The sequence below is a fragment of the Mya arenaria genome, chromosome 11 (genome assembly GCF_026914265.1).
Source record: "Mya arenaria isolate MELC-2E11 chromosome 11, ASM2691426v1".
NCBI classification, from domain to species: domain Eukaryota; kingdom Metazoa; phylum Mollusca; class Bivalvia; order Myida; family Myidae; genus Mya; species Mya arenaria.
In genome coordinates, this window is record NC_069132.1 from 45,097,729 (window position 1) to 45,115,955 (window position 18,227).

General features: G+C 33.9%; 1 protein-coding gene across 8 annotated transcripts in view; it reads left to right on the forward strand.

Moving 5' to 3' along the window:
* The first annotated feature begins 3,314 nt into the window (after positions 1–3,314).
* Positions 3,315–18,227, forward strand: part of LOC128208035 (TOG array regulator of axonemal microtubules protein 1-like) — a 53,630-nt gene continuing 38,717 nt past the window's right edge. For 7 of the 8 annotated variants that reach the window (XM_052911321.1, XM_052911322.1, XM_052911328.1 and 4 more), the window contains exons 1-3: positions 3,315–5,412; positions 11,059–11,188; positions 14,097–14,195. In XM_052911321.1, coding sequence (XP_052767281.1) covers positions 3,514–5,412; positions 11,059–11,188; positions 14,097–14,195 — 2,128 coding nt within the window. In that variant the 5' untranslated portion in view covers positions 3,315–3,513. Of the gene's footprint in view, positions 5,413–10,314; positions 10,565–11,058; positions 11,189–14,096; positions 14,196–18,227 lie in introns of those variants that run through there. The other variant, XM_052911329.1, reaches the window with a different exon arrangement.

Sequence of the window (18,227 nt, forward strand, 5' to 3'; positions counted from 1 at the left end):
TGTTAACTTGGTTGGTAATATGCAAGTTAGCAAAGCCTGGGTTCTGTGTGGATTGAGAATTTACTGTATATAAAGACCAGCGGACCCCTTCAAGGTCGAGCATGCTTTTCTCTGAAGGGATCTGTTGGTGTTTGTGTGACGTCGCACGTTACAAAATAATGCAATTCAAAAGCTTATTGGTCAGTATTGAATAAGCAGAAATTAATGAGGCTATCGATTACTAGTATGTAAACACATATAACAAATATAATAAAGCATGTTTGATGGACGATAATATTATTCTAAATGAGAATGTAACACATTCCGTACAGATTATGTTACCATTATATTGTAAACTTTCATTCATGAGTCGGGTTCCTGATGTATGGTGATCTGGTGCTATATTGCCCATTTATTATTTTCTAACAAAGGGATTATAACTTTGGAAAGTTTACCATTTGGAGTTGCTTTGACAAGTTTCTACTACAGTGTTGAATAATAGACATAGTCAGTTCCCTGAACATTCTGGTATCTTAAGAAGTGATGAACAGCAAGGACGTCAGGTCAAGTTACAGGCTTTCGCTAGGTATCCCAAAAATACTTATGTATGGATCCGACGTTTGGGATTCCGAGGACAAGTCTGTGATAAATCAATTGCATTTAAAATTACGTAAATTATTAACATGAAATATATTAAAATGGAAGCAAAGTACGCCGTAAGTAATGATATTTGGTGAATTAGGGCAATATCTAATATATTTGAAAGTATCTTTAAGAATGCTTGATAAATTTATGTTGTAAATTAGAAAATGGAAGACATGATAAGATTTTTTTCTATTGTAACGGTCCGCTGTATGCGGCGGATGTGCGTTCATAGTCTCCACTGCTATGCACTTGCTAGAAAGCTCAGCTGTCCTGTGAGGCATAGTAAGTTGGAACTTCAACAATCTTTAAAGCTCTGCTTTCCTGATCGTTGAAGTGTAACGGTCCCCTGTAGGCGGCAGAGGTCTACAGCGGCGTTCATAATAATATACCGTATAAAACGGACGTTCATACCGGATGTAAACTTGGTTGATAATATGCAAATTAGCAAATCCCGGGCTATGTGAGAATAGAGAAGTTAGTGTATATAAAGACCAGTGGACCCCTTCAGGGTCGAGCATGCTTTTCTCTGAAGGGGTCTGTTGGTGTTTGTTTCATTACGCCAGAAAGCTCGGCTATCTGGTGTTTGTTTTTTTAACGGTGCACGTTACACTATGTATAACTCTACCTTTTACTACTGACACCAGTTTAACAAGGACGCCTTATATAGTTGAAAAACAGACTGACTGAAATATACTTTATGCAACTATTCGTATTCGTCTGGATCGATATACGTAACATTAATGAACAGATATTTCGAAAAATCATCGACTGTCCTTGATCCACCCAAAAATGCAAACACCAAATTTGAAAGCATTAATACAACCTGCATACATAGGATGTATTTCACAACGCTAGGGTTGTTACTATTATTTAAAATACATTTAAAAAACTTGGATAGTCCAATTATTGGCAAGCTCAGTTTGTAGATAAGTCACTTGTGTGCATACAAAGGATGTGTTTCACTCTCTCTGTGTTGCTACTATTAATAATAATACATTGGATTAATGAATTTCAATTATTGGCAAGATCAGTTTGTAGATAAGCCATTAGTTTTTAACAGCATGTGTAAGCCTGTGTTAATGGATCAGTGCGGAATGTGTAATTTTTCATTCTTTGTTTTACCAACATTAACCTCTAAAATAAATGCCATGTAAGACCACAGGAAAGGATGATGTAGATCCCAAGAGCTGCCCCTGGCTTACTTTAAGTTGTTGCCTATAGTCTCAGCGGGCGAAAATCAGTCTTGATTCAGAAACACACACAAATTAATTCTCACCTCACGGGGCATAATACAGCTATTAATCATGCGACGGCATTTAATATATTATCAAAGCTGAAAATTCACTACTGCAGTAAGGTTATATAATGGTCATTTATATAACCATAGTGAATGTTTAGCTTTGATTGTATTTTGAAATATCAGGTAACTATTTCAGGTAAGCCCGAGCTAGGGACAGCTGTTGAAATCTACATAATACTTTCAAGAGTCTGTGGTCTTACATGGCATTTAAAAGTTAATGTGTTTTTTAACGGAGCTTTTCTATTCATAAGTCGTACATTTTAATTGAATACGTTTGTGTACATCATAAGACGTCATTTATTTTATTTTATTTTATTTCGTCATCTGATGCCCCGGAATCTGTTTCTTCATTCTTTGCTTTACCAACATTAACTTTTAAATGCCATGTAAGACCACAGGCACTTGAAGGTATTATGTAGTTCCCAACAGCTGCCCCTGGCTTACTGTAAGTAGTTGCCTATGGGCTCAGCGGGCTAAAATCAGTCTTGGCCCGGAAAACAACAACAACAAAAACTTATCAAGTCACGGGGCATAATACAACTATCGATCATGACATATCGACGGCATTTAATATATTATCAAAGCTTAAAATCCACTAAGGTTATATAATTATTTGGTCATTTGTATAACCATAGTGAATGTTTAGCTTTTAGATTCTATTTTAAAATATCAGGTATCTAGCTAATTCAAGTAAGCCAGGGGCAACTGTTGGTATCTACATCATACTTTCAATCGTTTGTGGTCTTACATGACATTTAAAAGCTAATGTGTGTTTTTAACGGCGTGTTTCTATTCATGAATATACATGCATGTCGTACATTTCAATTGAATACTATTGTGTACATCATCTGACGTCATTTATTTGATGACGTTCCAAACTCTATCCAGTGACGTCATGTGAGCTAAACTTATTTGCATAACGCACGACCATGCAATCACATCATTATTTTCGTTTTTATTTATCAGGGGCGTAGGTAGACAATACTTCATGCATGGTCTACTAAGGGCTATTGCGGTGTTTTAATGCTGGGTGCGCTTCTACAAATGTGCCTTTTCTTTTTAAATAAAATAAAATACTGTTAATGATAGACTGGCTAATATTCTAATCAGAAGCATTACCTCCTACCCATTCAGCTTTAAAGACATGCTAACAATTTAAAAGAAAACATGTGCAGACCCGGGCCTATAGTGCCAACAAACGAAATGTCAAAACGTGAAACAATCAACGATGCGCGATAAACCATGTGATTTATATTTCACAGTTTGAAGTGTTGTCTCCCCCAATGCATTAGAGGAGTATTATTTTCGCTCAAGCTGGATGGGTAAAGTTTATGCGACCAATCGGCATCTACCGAAGTCACGTGATCAATACAATCTGTTGTTGGGGAGAAGTCGCCATTTTTTCTGTCCTTGGAAAAAAACTGGCAAAAGAGATCGTTGTGATCAAAACAAGTACCAATCATGACAGCAAGTGATACATAGAGATATAAGTGATGATATGCCGATAACTGGCTAGCGCCACATGGCATTGGAACGGAGTATTTTTATTTCTTTTTTTTGACAGATTGACTTGTTTGTGTAAAACTTAAATGGCAGGTAAAGTAGCCAAGGTTCCAGTCCCCAAATTTCCACATTCTATGCATGATTTTAACGATGCTGGTTACTTAGACAAACGCCAGTCTGGAGGCTGGAATATGGATGAACATGAAGTCGTTGATCAACTTAAAGATCAGAGGTTTCAAAAGAGAGTTGAAGTCTTGGAACAGCTTCTGATTACTGTCAGAAGAAATGGAGGAAAACTGCCATTCTTGAATCTACAACCTGTGTTTCGTGGCCTTGGTTTAGCATTAACAGATTCCAACTGGGACGTGCGTTTAAAATGCATTCAACTGATAAACGAAGTTATTCCCCAGTTTGGGGATGGTCTCGATTCGTGCATGTCAGAGGTCATGGGGAAGCTGATTCCAAACATTGGCGAGAGCAAGATTACTGTGCGAAGGGCTGTCATTCAGACATTGCATGTGTACATGAAGTGTACCAATCATGTACCCTCATTACTGAGAGCTATTGTTCACTATGGACTTGAAAATGAAGACCCAAGGGTAAGGAAAGAGTCAATAGTTGCTCTGCCAATGCTTTTTACTCCTGAGTTTGCACGTGAAAATTTCTTTGAAATTACACAATCGCTGGCAAAGAAATTACTTGACGCTTCAGTGGATGATAACTTACGGGACTGCTCATTGACAACATTAGAGAAAATAAGAACTCTTGTTGGTGAGAGAGAATTCACAACATATCTACACAAGCTGTCTGCTCCTTTGCGGCGGTACTATTACCAATTAATGGGACAGAGTGAAAGTGACAATATGCCAGATACAAGTGCACACACTACCCCAAGGAATGCACCCTTTTCAAAGGCAAAATCTAATGGATCGGGAAATCAACAGATTCAGCCAATATATCAAGCTCAGTATGTGGATTCATATGAGTTTGGCATTATTCCTAGTCATGTTATGAACCAAATAAACGATCAAGAAAATTTTAAACTCCGAGCGAAAGGAGTTGAAGAGTTGCGAAGCATCATGTATGAGTTGAATGAAGACGATGTTCAGAGTAACTTGATGCCACACATGATTTCATTCATAAGTTTCTTAAATAACTTGTTAGATGATTCAAATTTTAAAATAACCACAGTGACATTAGAAATTCTTCGTATTCTTGTTGAAAAGTTAGGAAAGAATGTGAAACAGTTTTTGAAGCCATTATCCACTACACTTGCAAAACGAATGGGTGATAATAAAATTGTTGTGAGGCAGGCGGTAATGAAAGTTGCCATGAAGATGATGCAAAGTTACACTGCGAAACCTGTGCTTTCTGTGATATGTGAAAACCTTCAGCATAAAAACTCTAAAGTGAGACAAGAAACACTAAACATCATAATTGCTGCGATGTTAACCTTCCCAAGTTATGCATTTGATCTCGCCGCTGTTTGTCGTATGGTGGCACCAACATTGACTGATGTAAAACGTCAAGTGCGACAAGGTGCACTAGAATGCCTTTCAGTGATAGCTCAAACCATGGGTCCTGGCCGGCTCCAGCCTTTGGTTCAAGCAGTAGATCAGGTCGAACTGAGTTCAGATGGGGAAGGCGTCATGGGCGCAGTGCAAGCCCGTTTGGCAAGGAGGCAACTTCCTAAACTAAACAGTGAAGGTCTTGTTGAGTACGCGACACCAGTTCCGTCTTCCGCTTCAACCAGAAGTGCAGCAAGTTTTCAAACACAGGGTGCTGACATGGAATGGATCATGGGTGGGTCATCTAGTGTGAGGGGACTTTCTCGTTCAGACACTATGGAACTTGAGTCAGTGGCATCATCGTCTTGTCCGACACCTACGGCAATTAACACAGATCAGAATGGTCAGAGTCGACCCTTTGTCAGTGCAGGGAAAGGCAGAAAAAAGCTACCATGGGAAGGAGAGACAAATGGACAGGTAATTGTCTTTATTTAATTGAGAAAGAACAAATGGACTAGACCAGTATTAATAAATAGTTTGTTTGACTTTTCCTGACCAATTCACAAGCATCTCTGGTAGTCAGTTTTATATTGTGTTCATTATGGAAGTAAAATTAACATCACTAAAAAGACAACCTACCTAGCCACCTTTCAAAAGGTTGAGCGCATAGTGCCAAACAATATCTTTGTGAATTGTTGCCGTAAGTTTGGACTCATCATAAACTTTTGTAATTTCAAGATTCTGGCTGTTATAAATAGAGGTTTGTCATTTTAGCAGTTTAGGTACATTCATTAGCAAGGCACTGATCTACCTTAACTTACTGTTACTTTTTCATTTGTTCACGTTTCAAGCCAAAGATTTCATACATGGTTACTTTGTATAAAAATGGAAGAAATTACATCTCTCTTATGCTGAGAGAATTTATGCAATGTTTCTCCATATTTTAAAGAAGGAGTTTCATCCATCTAAGGCTGAGAGAATTTTAGATACATGTATATGTTACTTTTATAATAATAGGAATTATATATGTCTTGTGCTAAAAATTTGTGACTAAAATATTGATGTATTTATATAATGTGCATTGTAAGAATTGTGAAGAAAGATATAAAAACAACGATGGTTTCAAATAATCTCATTGTTTTCATGCTTTGCCTAATTAATTTATTATAACCAACTAGCACAATATGATTCTTATGATTATTTTGTATCAAGAAAGGTTTAATTATGAAAAAGAACTATGAACAGAAAGAAAAATAATGACTGTCAAGACACATTTAAGGGCTGAAATGTTATGGCATGTCAAAACATTTGTTGGAAATCCATCTATCAGAAGGAAATTTAATTGAACCATACTGGCCAGACACTGGCTAATCTTCTTTTATTTAAATTCTGTCAATAGACATGAGGTAGAGAAAAGAAAATTCACTTTCAGGCCCTCATGAAAGGAACTGAGTTTTATTACGTTGTTTGTGAACGGCATAGAAACATGTAATTACTTTACTGCCATCTTAAAATTGACAGATTTAGTTTGTTTAATCTTTCGCCCTATTGAATGATTCATGTTTTGCCAATAAAGATCTAGGGTAGGTTGTGTATGCAAGGTTAAGTAAGAATAGTATGCTTCAACTTTTTAATACATATTATAGATCTAAAAATTCTAAACTAAAGAGCCATTCTTGTGAATAAAAGCGTAGCGGGTCTACTATATTGTGACCAAACTATTTTCCAATACACATAACAGAATTGTTCAAATTGTTGACGGAGATTTGGCAAATTGTCAGAATGTTTAGCGAGACACAAAAGACTCTATTGCAGTAGACTTTGCTTATTAAAAGGATATGTAGGTTCAGTCCTGTAGATATAGAAATGCATTTAAATAACACATCAATATTTTACAGAATTTGAACGTCATTAAAGGCATTATCTTTGAAATGATAGTATATATTGACCAATGTTGGTTTAATACTACATTAAACTCTCGGATAAGCAATTTATGAATATTTATATCATTTTCTTGGAGAATATATCAAAAGATTTTTTATTGCTTTGGGTATAATGACCTTAACTATTCCTACGCCTTCATCCTGAGGTGAAGATTTATTCGAACGATCACACTGACATGATCACATACAAATAGAAATGTGGACTTAGTACTGGTTGTGCTATTAGTAAATAAAGGCAAGATAAATAATATTTTGAGAGGTAAAAAATTGAAAGACTGCCAAATGTGAAAGTGTTCTTATTCCTTGACAAATCTTTTCTAACGTTCCTAGCATTTGTAAAAGTTGTATTTGTCTGCTGATTAGAATGTTCGTAAGCTTCTTCCATAGCCACTGGCGTTACTCATCATAGGCACTGTAGGCCAGGGCCAGCAGATATTTCAGAAAATCTGCTTTTTATAGTATAGATATGCTGGAATATGCTCTTTTTGGCATATATTAAGAAATGCAATTTTTTTAGGGGAGCACCGGACTTCCTATACGGCCTGGCCTGCCCATCAAATTTGCTCTAGTTGCGGCCCTCACACTGTTAGCGTACAAAAAATAATGAATCAATGTACTTTCTTTAGACGTCTTGTGATTCATGCATTGCTGCACTACATGTGTGTATTTATGGAAAGGAAATCTGTTACATCTTTTATGTCAGATTGTTAGGTATAATGCCTGTTGATGGCCTTTTCCCCCATCAAGTCATACTTCTTGAACAAATGATGAAGTAGCAGCTTGATAAAAGTAAGAGTATGACCAGCAAAATGTGATTCTTAGTGATAACTTCATAACTCTAAAATCTGTTGGAATGCACAGAGATGGAAACAAAGTACCTCAGCTTTGTTTATAAGTGAAATGGTCACTAATATTCAATATAAACAAAAATTGATCTTATGAAACCATAATTAAGATTTTTCATATGATGGGCTCCTGGTTAATGCCTTTGACTGGTTAGAAAATTTGATACCAATCAATCATTTATATATGAACATGTTGTCATTGCACTTAACAGTTGATTACAGGTCATGAACTGCATGCAAATACAGTCATGATTTTCTTAAACACAAACCTTTTTTTATGAATATCAATTAAGCATTTCTACCAATTTACAACGCATACAATTTAAACTGTACTTGTTTTGGTACCAATATCTTTTACGGCTCGTTAGTATAAATAGTGATGTTTTCAAGTACATTCAATCCTTAATTTTAAAGTCTAAAGTCCAGAAAGAGGAACATACAGTGGATGCTAACAAAGAAGTTGTCAGTCATGCAGAACCCTCAGGGTTCGTATCAAGTGCATCAATCTTTCATTACTCATTAGTTCAATTTTGAGTTTTAAGAATATGGTATGCTTAACCACTTCTAAATGAAGGATCATCGAAGGTGTATTTTCATCAACCTTAAATCTGTATGCAACATCAATGACTAATATTTCCTCAACTCTGTTTTCAACTTGATACTTACCTATTTCTAAAATTTATTTCTCATAAATATGAGTGTAGCCAAAAACCTAGAAAGTATAACACTAATACCGCGTTTATATGACAACATTTACATTCGCATATTAAAGCAAATACCCAATGGGCTAAATCCAAGCCTGTAATTGGAGTAATTTTGCCCCAATGCGTATTTTAAGTCATATTTATATAAAGGCAAAAATTGAATAGCACCCAGGAAATTTTCATTTTGGAAGGGTTTTGCAGTATATACTTCACCCATAAAATAAAGTCAAGCAAGAAATTGTTGTAAATACAAACTTATTAATTCTTTAAACGTTTTTTCTTTAAAGAACTGAAATGTTTGAAATACCATGTTTATGTCTGATTAAACTAATTTTTTTGTAAGTTTGGCTATTTGGTCTTCCTTCGATACTTGTATGCTATCACAATGGAGTGCTGAACTTTGAAAATGCAATTAATTAAAAGTTATCGCACTCCTATCGCAGCTGGAACTTTGAAGTTATCAACATTAAGCACATACATGATTCTTATAAATTGTTTTTTGAATGAAACAAACATGAACACATACAGTTTAAATGATTTCTGACAGACTTTTTTAACAATCTATTTCCGCGTTTTGTACATGTACAGGCATCGAAATTAGACTTTTAAATGAACAAGCCTGAATTCTTATATTAATGCATGGAATCATATTTTTAAACAAGCCCTGCCATATAATATTCAGAATTTGAGCAAGGAAGACATTTTACCAGTGCAGGGCTTGCGGGCTTGTGCTAATTTCGACCACTGCATGTAAGATATTGAATTAGTCAAAAGTAATTTATTCTTTCATCCAAACGTCCAAGATAACAAAATGTGTGGCCTTAAATTATAGGGTTTAAGCTCAAGTTATGCAATGGTGCTCAGCCATGTCATTTTTTGGTAGCACCCTTCTGCCTTATGAAGACAAGCCTGGGTCTTGGCCGTCTTCATAGAATGAAAGACTGTCAAATATATCTTTATTTTTGATTAAATCTTTTTAAATGATTATAAAAATCAATATGCAAATTTAACATATTTGCCATTTGAAACCTAATATTACTTCAATCAAACACAATTGCTTATATTTTCTGTTTAATTCATAATTTTCAAGTTTTCACAGTCTGATACAATGTGCTCTTTTCTCCATAAACACACTGTCCCTCTTAAACACACTGTCCCTCATAAACACACTGTCCCTCTTAAACACACTGTCCCTCTTAAACACACTGTCCCTCTTTAACACACTGTCCCTCTTAAACACACTGTCCCTCTTAAACACACTGTCCCTCTTCTGCAGCACCCTGTATTTTTTAAAACCTTGCTAAAGTCCTATTAAATGTCCTACATAAAAATGCCTGAAGGTTGCCGAACGGATAAATGTCTGCCTCTCATCCAGGAAGTCCCTGGTTCAAGCCCCACAAAGACCCTTTCTCTTGGCTTGTCACAATGGGTCTGTGTGCTGGTTTCTACCTGAGCACAACTCAGTCTTCTTTTGGCACAAGTATAAATCCTGTTTGTGTTTCCACTTTTTAATTTGCTGCCACAAAAGAGCCGTCAATGGCTATTGAAATTATAAGTTAGATTGAAACATATAAAAAAGTATGATTTATATCAATACTCCGGACTCGTTGATATTCCAAAGGGGCTTATAGGACTAGTATTGAGAAGAGGAAGAAAACCTTCAAATTTAATCACATTTGATTATGTCGCTGTCAAAACTTTCATTTCGTTTTATTGTCAGTTTATACTCCAGTATAATATTGGGTATTCATCGGTAATAGGAAAACATTATATTTATCCAAACTTCCTTTGAAGAGATTAGGAGATCTGCATTTTAAGTTATTCTGAAGTGAATATTCACATAATGTTATGGGTACATATGTATATATTCGAACCTCTTCTAATATTTCATGTTCCAACACATTTGAGTGGATGAAATATCATTACTGAATGACAATTTTTGTTTTCATGTGAAAGAAGGTTTTGAAGTGTTTGTTTTGGGATTTCGAGTTTTTCGTAATGTAAGGTTAGAGTATTAGACGGTAAATGAAATGATTACCCTCAGTGATATTGTGGATTTATTTAGGCAAAGATGAGACTTATAGAGGTTCATGATTGGAGAGAAATTCTCTCGGGACTTGAGCCTAGCGTCGAATGTGTAAGTCGTTTCAGTGTATTTTTGGCTTGAGAAAGTTATATATGTATGTTTACTGTTTACCCGTGATGTCATTGTAGCGCAGGCCAGATGGTATTCATAAAACATCTTAAATCATTTCCTAATTAAAGTCATTTTCTTAGATTAAATATCTCACTGGTCATATGATATTATAACTTAATTATATTTAAAATACTTCATTTTTATGTCATTCACATATAGTGTTATGTTAAACAAACTTGTATTATTCTTATTTTATTTTTACCATGAACAATATAGGAAATCGACTTAAGTTATGAAATGACTTAAGATGTTTATGAATGCAACATAAATCATACTGTTTGTCATTTTTGTTTTCTCATTTTTATCGACTATGTAGATCAGCATCAGCTTAAAAGCCTATCTATAAATTGTAGGCTTATTCTCTACAGGAGCAGGTTGTGTAAACTATGATCATATCATAGTTACACACTAAAGGTTTGTTTGTATTTATTCAGTCTGATGGTCCACCAAAACCACGGCAGACATGGTCAATGAACGAAGATGGGGGCGACATCTACAACAAGAAGCCGAACATCAAGCGACGAACGGCGCCAGGCATGTCTGCAGAGGAACCTGCCCAGGAGAGTAAGTGATTGGAAACTGATATCTGATATGGTTTCCTTCAATGTTCGGTATATCCCATAATGGGTCACCTACAAACCCTGTAACTTATTTTACTAATCAAGGCAATGCCCTTAATTGGAATAAGAAGGGAGAGGCAAGCCTAAGTCAGTACACTGTGTCATGCTTGGGATTGCAGACTCATAAATAATTAAAGAAAAACAGTACTCGTGAACATGTAAGATGACACCACAAAAAGTGATACTGCGGTTTTGAAGCTTTCATCTCTTGTGATCTCATTGGCATAAAAGACCGACACTTCAACTATTACACCACCTATCTGGTAATCGTTTGACAAACACTCATGATCTGTCTGTGAGTAAGTGGTCTTGCTTTAAAAAGTTTCTCTGCTCGCATGCTATTAAAGGTGTGATTTGAGTTGCACTTGAATTGAAATGTATAGGGTAGGTTAGACAAATAAAAGAGTATGTGCTAAATGTTGATGTGCAAGAAAGTAATTTAGCAGCTATGGATCCCAAAGGTACGACGTGTTAGTAATACGCCTACAGCGTCCTGTACAATAATTTATCTAGAAAGCCATATTAACTTTTATAAGGATTGTAAATTGGTATTGACATCGACATGAATATTTTAACAACCTAGCCTTGTTTAGAATGCAGCCCTTCGTTGCTGCGGTTAACAACTTGCGCTAGGCGTTCAAGTACTGTTTCTGAAGCATTCATTCAGCATTCATAATTAATATTCAAGCAATGTCTCAAGTGATGTCAAGAGAATTTATAAATATTCTTTATTTATATCTGTATTTACAAGTCGTAAATACAACAACTTTATTTGGTTTAAAAAGCAAGCCACATTCAGACTATATTGACCAAACTGAAGCATTTATGAATTGTAAAATATGTATCTTTATCCTCGCATTGTAAATAACTGTTCAAACCATAAATTTAATAAAAATTCAAACAATCATTATAGCAGTTTTAAACTTCTGTCAGATTAAAATCATCTCATTTTTTTTTGATTATCAATTTGATACGTTTTATCTTTTAAGTGGCTAGTTTTAGATTAATTAAGGTTCTGTATGATAGGAAACCTTTTGAGTATGATCATTTTAAATTTATGCACGTTCTGACATGATCATGTTTTTGCAAAGATTAGTACAGATTATGTATTATTGATATGAGATATTTATTGGATTGCTCCTAAATATGCAGCCAATATTAATTTGAATAAATGCAAGTTTAATTAAGTTGTTTTGTTTGACTTGGCCAATTTTACGTATGATTACTTCTGCTTCCTGTTTGTGCCAAGTTTAACACAGTTTCAGTTTATTTTAATGGCACATTAATATATAATGCAGTCATGGAAATGATACTTTTGGATCAACAGGTCTAAATCATGGCATTAATGTGTTATGAAAATATAATCTCGGCTATTTCAAGCAAGCCCTCAAAACATTTTCCATTACAGGGCTTGCCGGTTTGTTCTAATTTTGACCACTTTAATGGTAGCAATCTAACAGATTATTTCACAGATAACTTCAGCATTGTTTTTAACCAATTTGGGAAAGGGGTTTCTAAAGGTCTTTTTGATCAGGAAAAAATGTGTCATTCTGACAAAAATTTGGAATTCTAAATTTCGCTAGAAATGAACAAGAATGTTTAAAAAAAGAGAAAAAAGATGTGTCTTTAAAGTATACACCAATTCTTTCTTATATGTTTTAAAAAAAGGATTAAACTTTTTTCATAACAGAAATTGTGAATTTCATTTTCATTTCTGGGATAAAGTACATGTTTTAGCTATTGGGAGTGGGGCCAAATTAGTCTGAAAAACAACAAACCTGTTTTTAATATAAATACCATTGATGTCTTAAATATGATTACTAATCAAGAAACCAGACGTCAATTTATTATGTTTGTCCTTCATTTTGACATTTATTGAAGAGTATTTGGAACAGTTTTAGTATACTTTTAAGATACTTTCCAAAACATTCCAAATATTTTGCTGATTTCAGTACTTGAATCACATTACTTGTTGCTATTTCAGAAATTATCCCGTAAACTTGAACTTGAGAACCAATTCATTAAGCAAACATGCCAGTGTCGTAAAGTGATCATTTATTGAAATAAAGCAACAAATGGCGTATTAAAAGGTGTTTTTAATAAAATAGTTTACAGTTGGCAATCATTTAAGTTGTCATCTCGAGATTGAAGTATGTATTAAAATTTCCGCTGTTTTTCTGAAAGTTCAGTTTTTTTCATACACATGAGGTCAAAATTTAAGCACAAATCTGCAAAACCTGCTCTGATAAATTGGTTTCCGGGGTTTCACAAATATTTAATTTTATATAGCTGGGCTTGTTGATTTTTTTAAAGCCAAGAACTTAGTGTAAAAAGTCTGGCTTGTTCATCAAAATGTTTTAGAGTTTTAATGATTGTTTGAATGTTATACGATATAAAGCACATATGCATGTTTAAAATACAAGAACATTGTGTCAGGCAACAAATTTTTGATGAGTTTAAAAAAATCTTCATGGCCGACTTGATCAATTCCGTATATCAATGTAAAAACATTTGCTGATTATCGCGTGGTAATACCTGATTAATTCTAAGTACGTCATCTAATGCAACTACAGCATTTTTCTTAAAAATAATCCTTTGCCTCTGACTGTGTGAATCAATATTGTACCTGCTAGCCTAGTTTAGGACCAAACACAATTGTTACTTTAGAATTACTCTGAATGTTGTACCGAGATGCCCTTTTTAACCTGAATTAATCCATAAATCACCCTGCTTTGAGCTGGTTTTCCCACAATGAATATATTTGAAATGTATTCTTCATGTGACCCATTTTCCTACATTGTGCATGGATATTTTATCTATATTAATTGAAAATCGAAAAATTTCTATTACAGATTCCTACAAATCTATCCATCTGCAGAAGTTGAAAAAGACCCAGTCCCTGAAATCAACTGGATTCCGTAACCTTGACCTTGTTATTGGAACTGACAAAGGTAGGTCAAAGGTCAAGATTGGATTAATGAGCACCTAGTTTGCTGTTCCATTATGACCCCCACCAAGCAAAACTGAGGGTTTGAGGCCGGAGAAAAATAATGTTTAGATTTTTTCGTCCAGTTTGTTTTTAAAAAATGGTTTGAGGAGGGGAAAGGAAATACATTTTTTTAAATGTGCATTGTACTCTTAATCTAAGTGCTGTTTTCCCAATTTTCAACATCATTGTATCAAGATGAGGATTATGTCAAATAAAACATGTTTGGGCAAAGTTTTTTTGGGCTCAGAGCAGTCATAGTGCTTAATTAAATTATCATTCTGAACATGTTTTTCTCTGGCCGATCTGGCCGAGTATGCACATTTTTTTCTATAGTTTGATTGTTTATTGCAATTAATCCCTGATTTTGAACCATATGATTATAGCAGTAATGCTTTAGGCGCTAGACTTCAATACCCATGTGTATTACACATCATAACTCTTAAATTTTGAATCAGATGATGGTAGAAGTTATGCTTTAGACACCAAGACATCAATATCATTGTGTATTACACATCATTTTTCTTAAGTTTTGAATCATATACTAGTATAAGTTCTGCATAAGACACTCAGAAGACATCAATATCATTGTGTATTACACATCATTTTTCTTTAGTTTTGAATCATATACTAGTATAAGTTCTGCATAAGACACTCAGAAGACATCAATATCATTGTGTATTGCCCATCATTTTTCTTAAATTTTGAATCAGATGATGGTAAAAGTTATGCATAAGACACTAGACATGAATATCATTTAGTATCGCACATCATTTATCAATTCAAGTTGTTCTTAGATTATCCTGAAGAGATACACTCGCCCATTCTTGTTTCAAGAACTTGAATCAGAAAAAAACATATATTGCCTTCTGACTTCGTCATCACTATATATTGACATTATCTCATAAGATTAAGTCCCATATATTTGCTAATGTTTAAAAATGAATTTATTCCTTTCAAGATGAGATCTCCCCATTTTACTGGGAAGGCCAACACCCACTATGTCTGTCATTCTATGTGTTGTATTCTTTCACCTCTGTCTCTGAGTCAACAAGTTCAATTACAATTGAGATCTATTCAAACATGTTTTGAGTACAAATGATTTCTCGATATAGACAGAAGGCATCTCCGGCTGTATTCAGATGGGAAAAGTCTGTTTAATAAGACATTGGTCCAAATCCTGTGTAATCGTAATCATTAATGGCAAATATGATTAGAATATCTCGTTGGATAAAAGCATGAAGGTTCTATATGTTTTTATATTCATGGTCACTTAAAACGTTTTCCATTTCATTCTGTATGTTCTTAGTGGGAGAGGGTCGATGATTTAAAGGCTTTTTGAAAGCTGCAGTTGAATAATACAGACGTTTACATGCACAAAAATGGTTAGACGAGGCTTTGAAAGATTGAATACAGTCACAGCAGATGGGACAATGTATTTCATTGCATTCACATGTATGCAAAAATATGCGTAAAAATCTGAATATGAATTCTCCCACAATATAAATACATAATTATAAGTATTATACGATGTATTTCTACAATCATTTTGTCCTGAAAAGAGACTGTATTGTGAAATCTTTTGTTCAAGTGCATTTATATAGATTAGAGTTATCATTTTTATGCCTTTGACCTATAAACTTGCCAGATCTTTATTACTTTAGACTCATTTTAAGGTGTGTAGCTGACCCCATGTATATTGTTCATTGGGTCAAAACTGTCGATCAAATATTTACTCAATATTCTGTTGAGAAAAAATGTCCTCGATTGTTCATTGTCATTGCCATGTGGTTGACAATTACACTTGGCCCAAGTGTTTGCCCTTTGCCCACTTTTGTTAGCCTTCGACTGATATCTAAACTTGCTTTATTCATTAAAAATTGTTTGCATTTAACACCTTTGTGGTTAATGTTCTAAAAATAAAGCTTCTTTGTAGGATATGAAATTCGATCATTATTGTTCCATATTTCGGAATGTGATATGTCATTATAGACAAATTCTTTGTTTTAATTTGATAAAAAAACCTATAAAAAAACGAACTCTTATAGATTGATCGCCTCTTTTATCAAAGAGGTATGAATATTTATTTTACACAGAATTGGCAGTATTCATGTTACTAAATTAATGAGATTTTTAAAAAAAAAATTACATTTAGAATTTTATAATCATAATTAAGGTCATTATTATGGCTACCCTAATACATCATATTTCATTTTGTATAAAGAGCACCGAACATACACATGTATACTTAGTGGTTACGCCCATGCTCGATTATTTTTAGCTCCCAGCTAATGCTGATTTAATGGTTAAGTAAAGCGTAAATAAACAAACTATTCCTTATTGTTTTACCTTCATAGTTAATCAATAAAACCTGATTTCTGACTAATGATAATTATATCAATTTTCTGATCATTATGACCAAGACTGCTCATTTACTCTCCACAGCCAAAGTGATAGCAATATTGGTTTGCATTATTAAGCCATTACCTTGGATTGACTTATTGACATGTTGAATTAATTCTCATTTGTAAACAACAACACCATTTTCAGTCCAACAATCCCATACAATCCCAAACACTAGTGAATTGTCAACAACAACAACACCATTAAATATTTTTTTCTGTTAACTACAAAGTAATGTTCATTGCTGTAGACAGTTATTTCTTTAATTTGAAAGTTGATGATTGGAAGTAAGCTTTATTTATTAATGTATAACAAGATTTCATAAATACTCTGGCTGAAGACACACTGATTGAAGTTCTTGTTTGAAATATGATTTGAAGAAATCATGATATCTCTGAACCCAAAATGGTTATAATTGCGAGTTGTTTATACTCTGTCTAAATCCATATTATTCACACCATTATTTTTGCAACATGCCCGCTACAGTTACTCCCCTTTGACAAGAGTGAAACACGATAGTTTGTGCTAAACAGGTCATTGAGATTAACAATAAATGTTAAGATGACACAGAACTATAATTGCTTGAAAATCAATATTGGAGATATCAGTTTTCATAAGGTTTTGCCGAAAGTGTCATTATCTTAACTAAAAACAACTACTCGTTGTAATTGGTATAATGTATCCGAAGATTTTCTGACATAGTTTAAATTCAATTACGCTTGCAACCAATAATACTGAGTCTTATGCCCTTCCAGATTTTTTGTTGCAATTACTGCAAGAAACCTTTAGTATTTTACTATTTTATTTTCAATCGAAACATAGCATGATAACCATGTAATCTTTTATTTAAAAAAACTGTACTCAATCAAGAAATCAGTGCCAAAATCTTGTATGTAAGACTAAGAGATGCACAAAATGTCAATACTCATATTATTAGTCAATATATATACTAAGAGTATACATACAATTATGTCTATTCAAATCGTAATCACAGGACAGATTCTGATATAATCGTTTAGAAAGCTTATTTCAGCTTCCGACAAAGGCAATTTTTAAAGTTTTATTTAATCATTAATTGGTTTTATTAGGTGGGTAAGTTTGAAGTTCGAGCATGCAAGTTGACTAGTATAAAGACATTAGGTGCTGAACACTAAGATACTTGTTTATTTTTTGATCTTCTAAACAATTAAGTCTGTGCCTGGGAGTGCCCTACCTACCGATGATTTAGAGGACCAGACCAAAAATAAACAATACCTTTTATTCTGTAATGTATTTATTTATTTATTAATTTATTGTCTTGAATTAAAATGACAACAACACAAACAACAGCAATGACTTAACATGTACTTTTATCTTATCTGATTGTCTTGTAACTTATTCATACACCCACTTTTATCAATCAATTGTCATATAACTTATTGTGTAAATTTATCCAGCAGATTTTGCATGTATTGTGAAATTCCAAATATTTAAAGAAAATATTATTTTACCCCATTTCAAACTATATCGTTGTTCTTTTATTGTGTTTAATGCAGCCCTCCCCCTGTTAACTCTTGTTGAATTTTGAGGGAAGCTTTTTGTCAAAACAGACCTT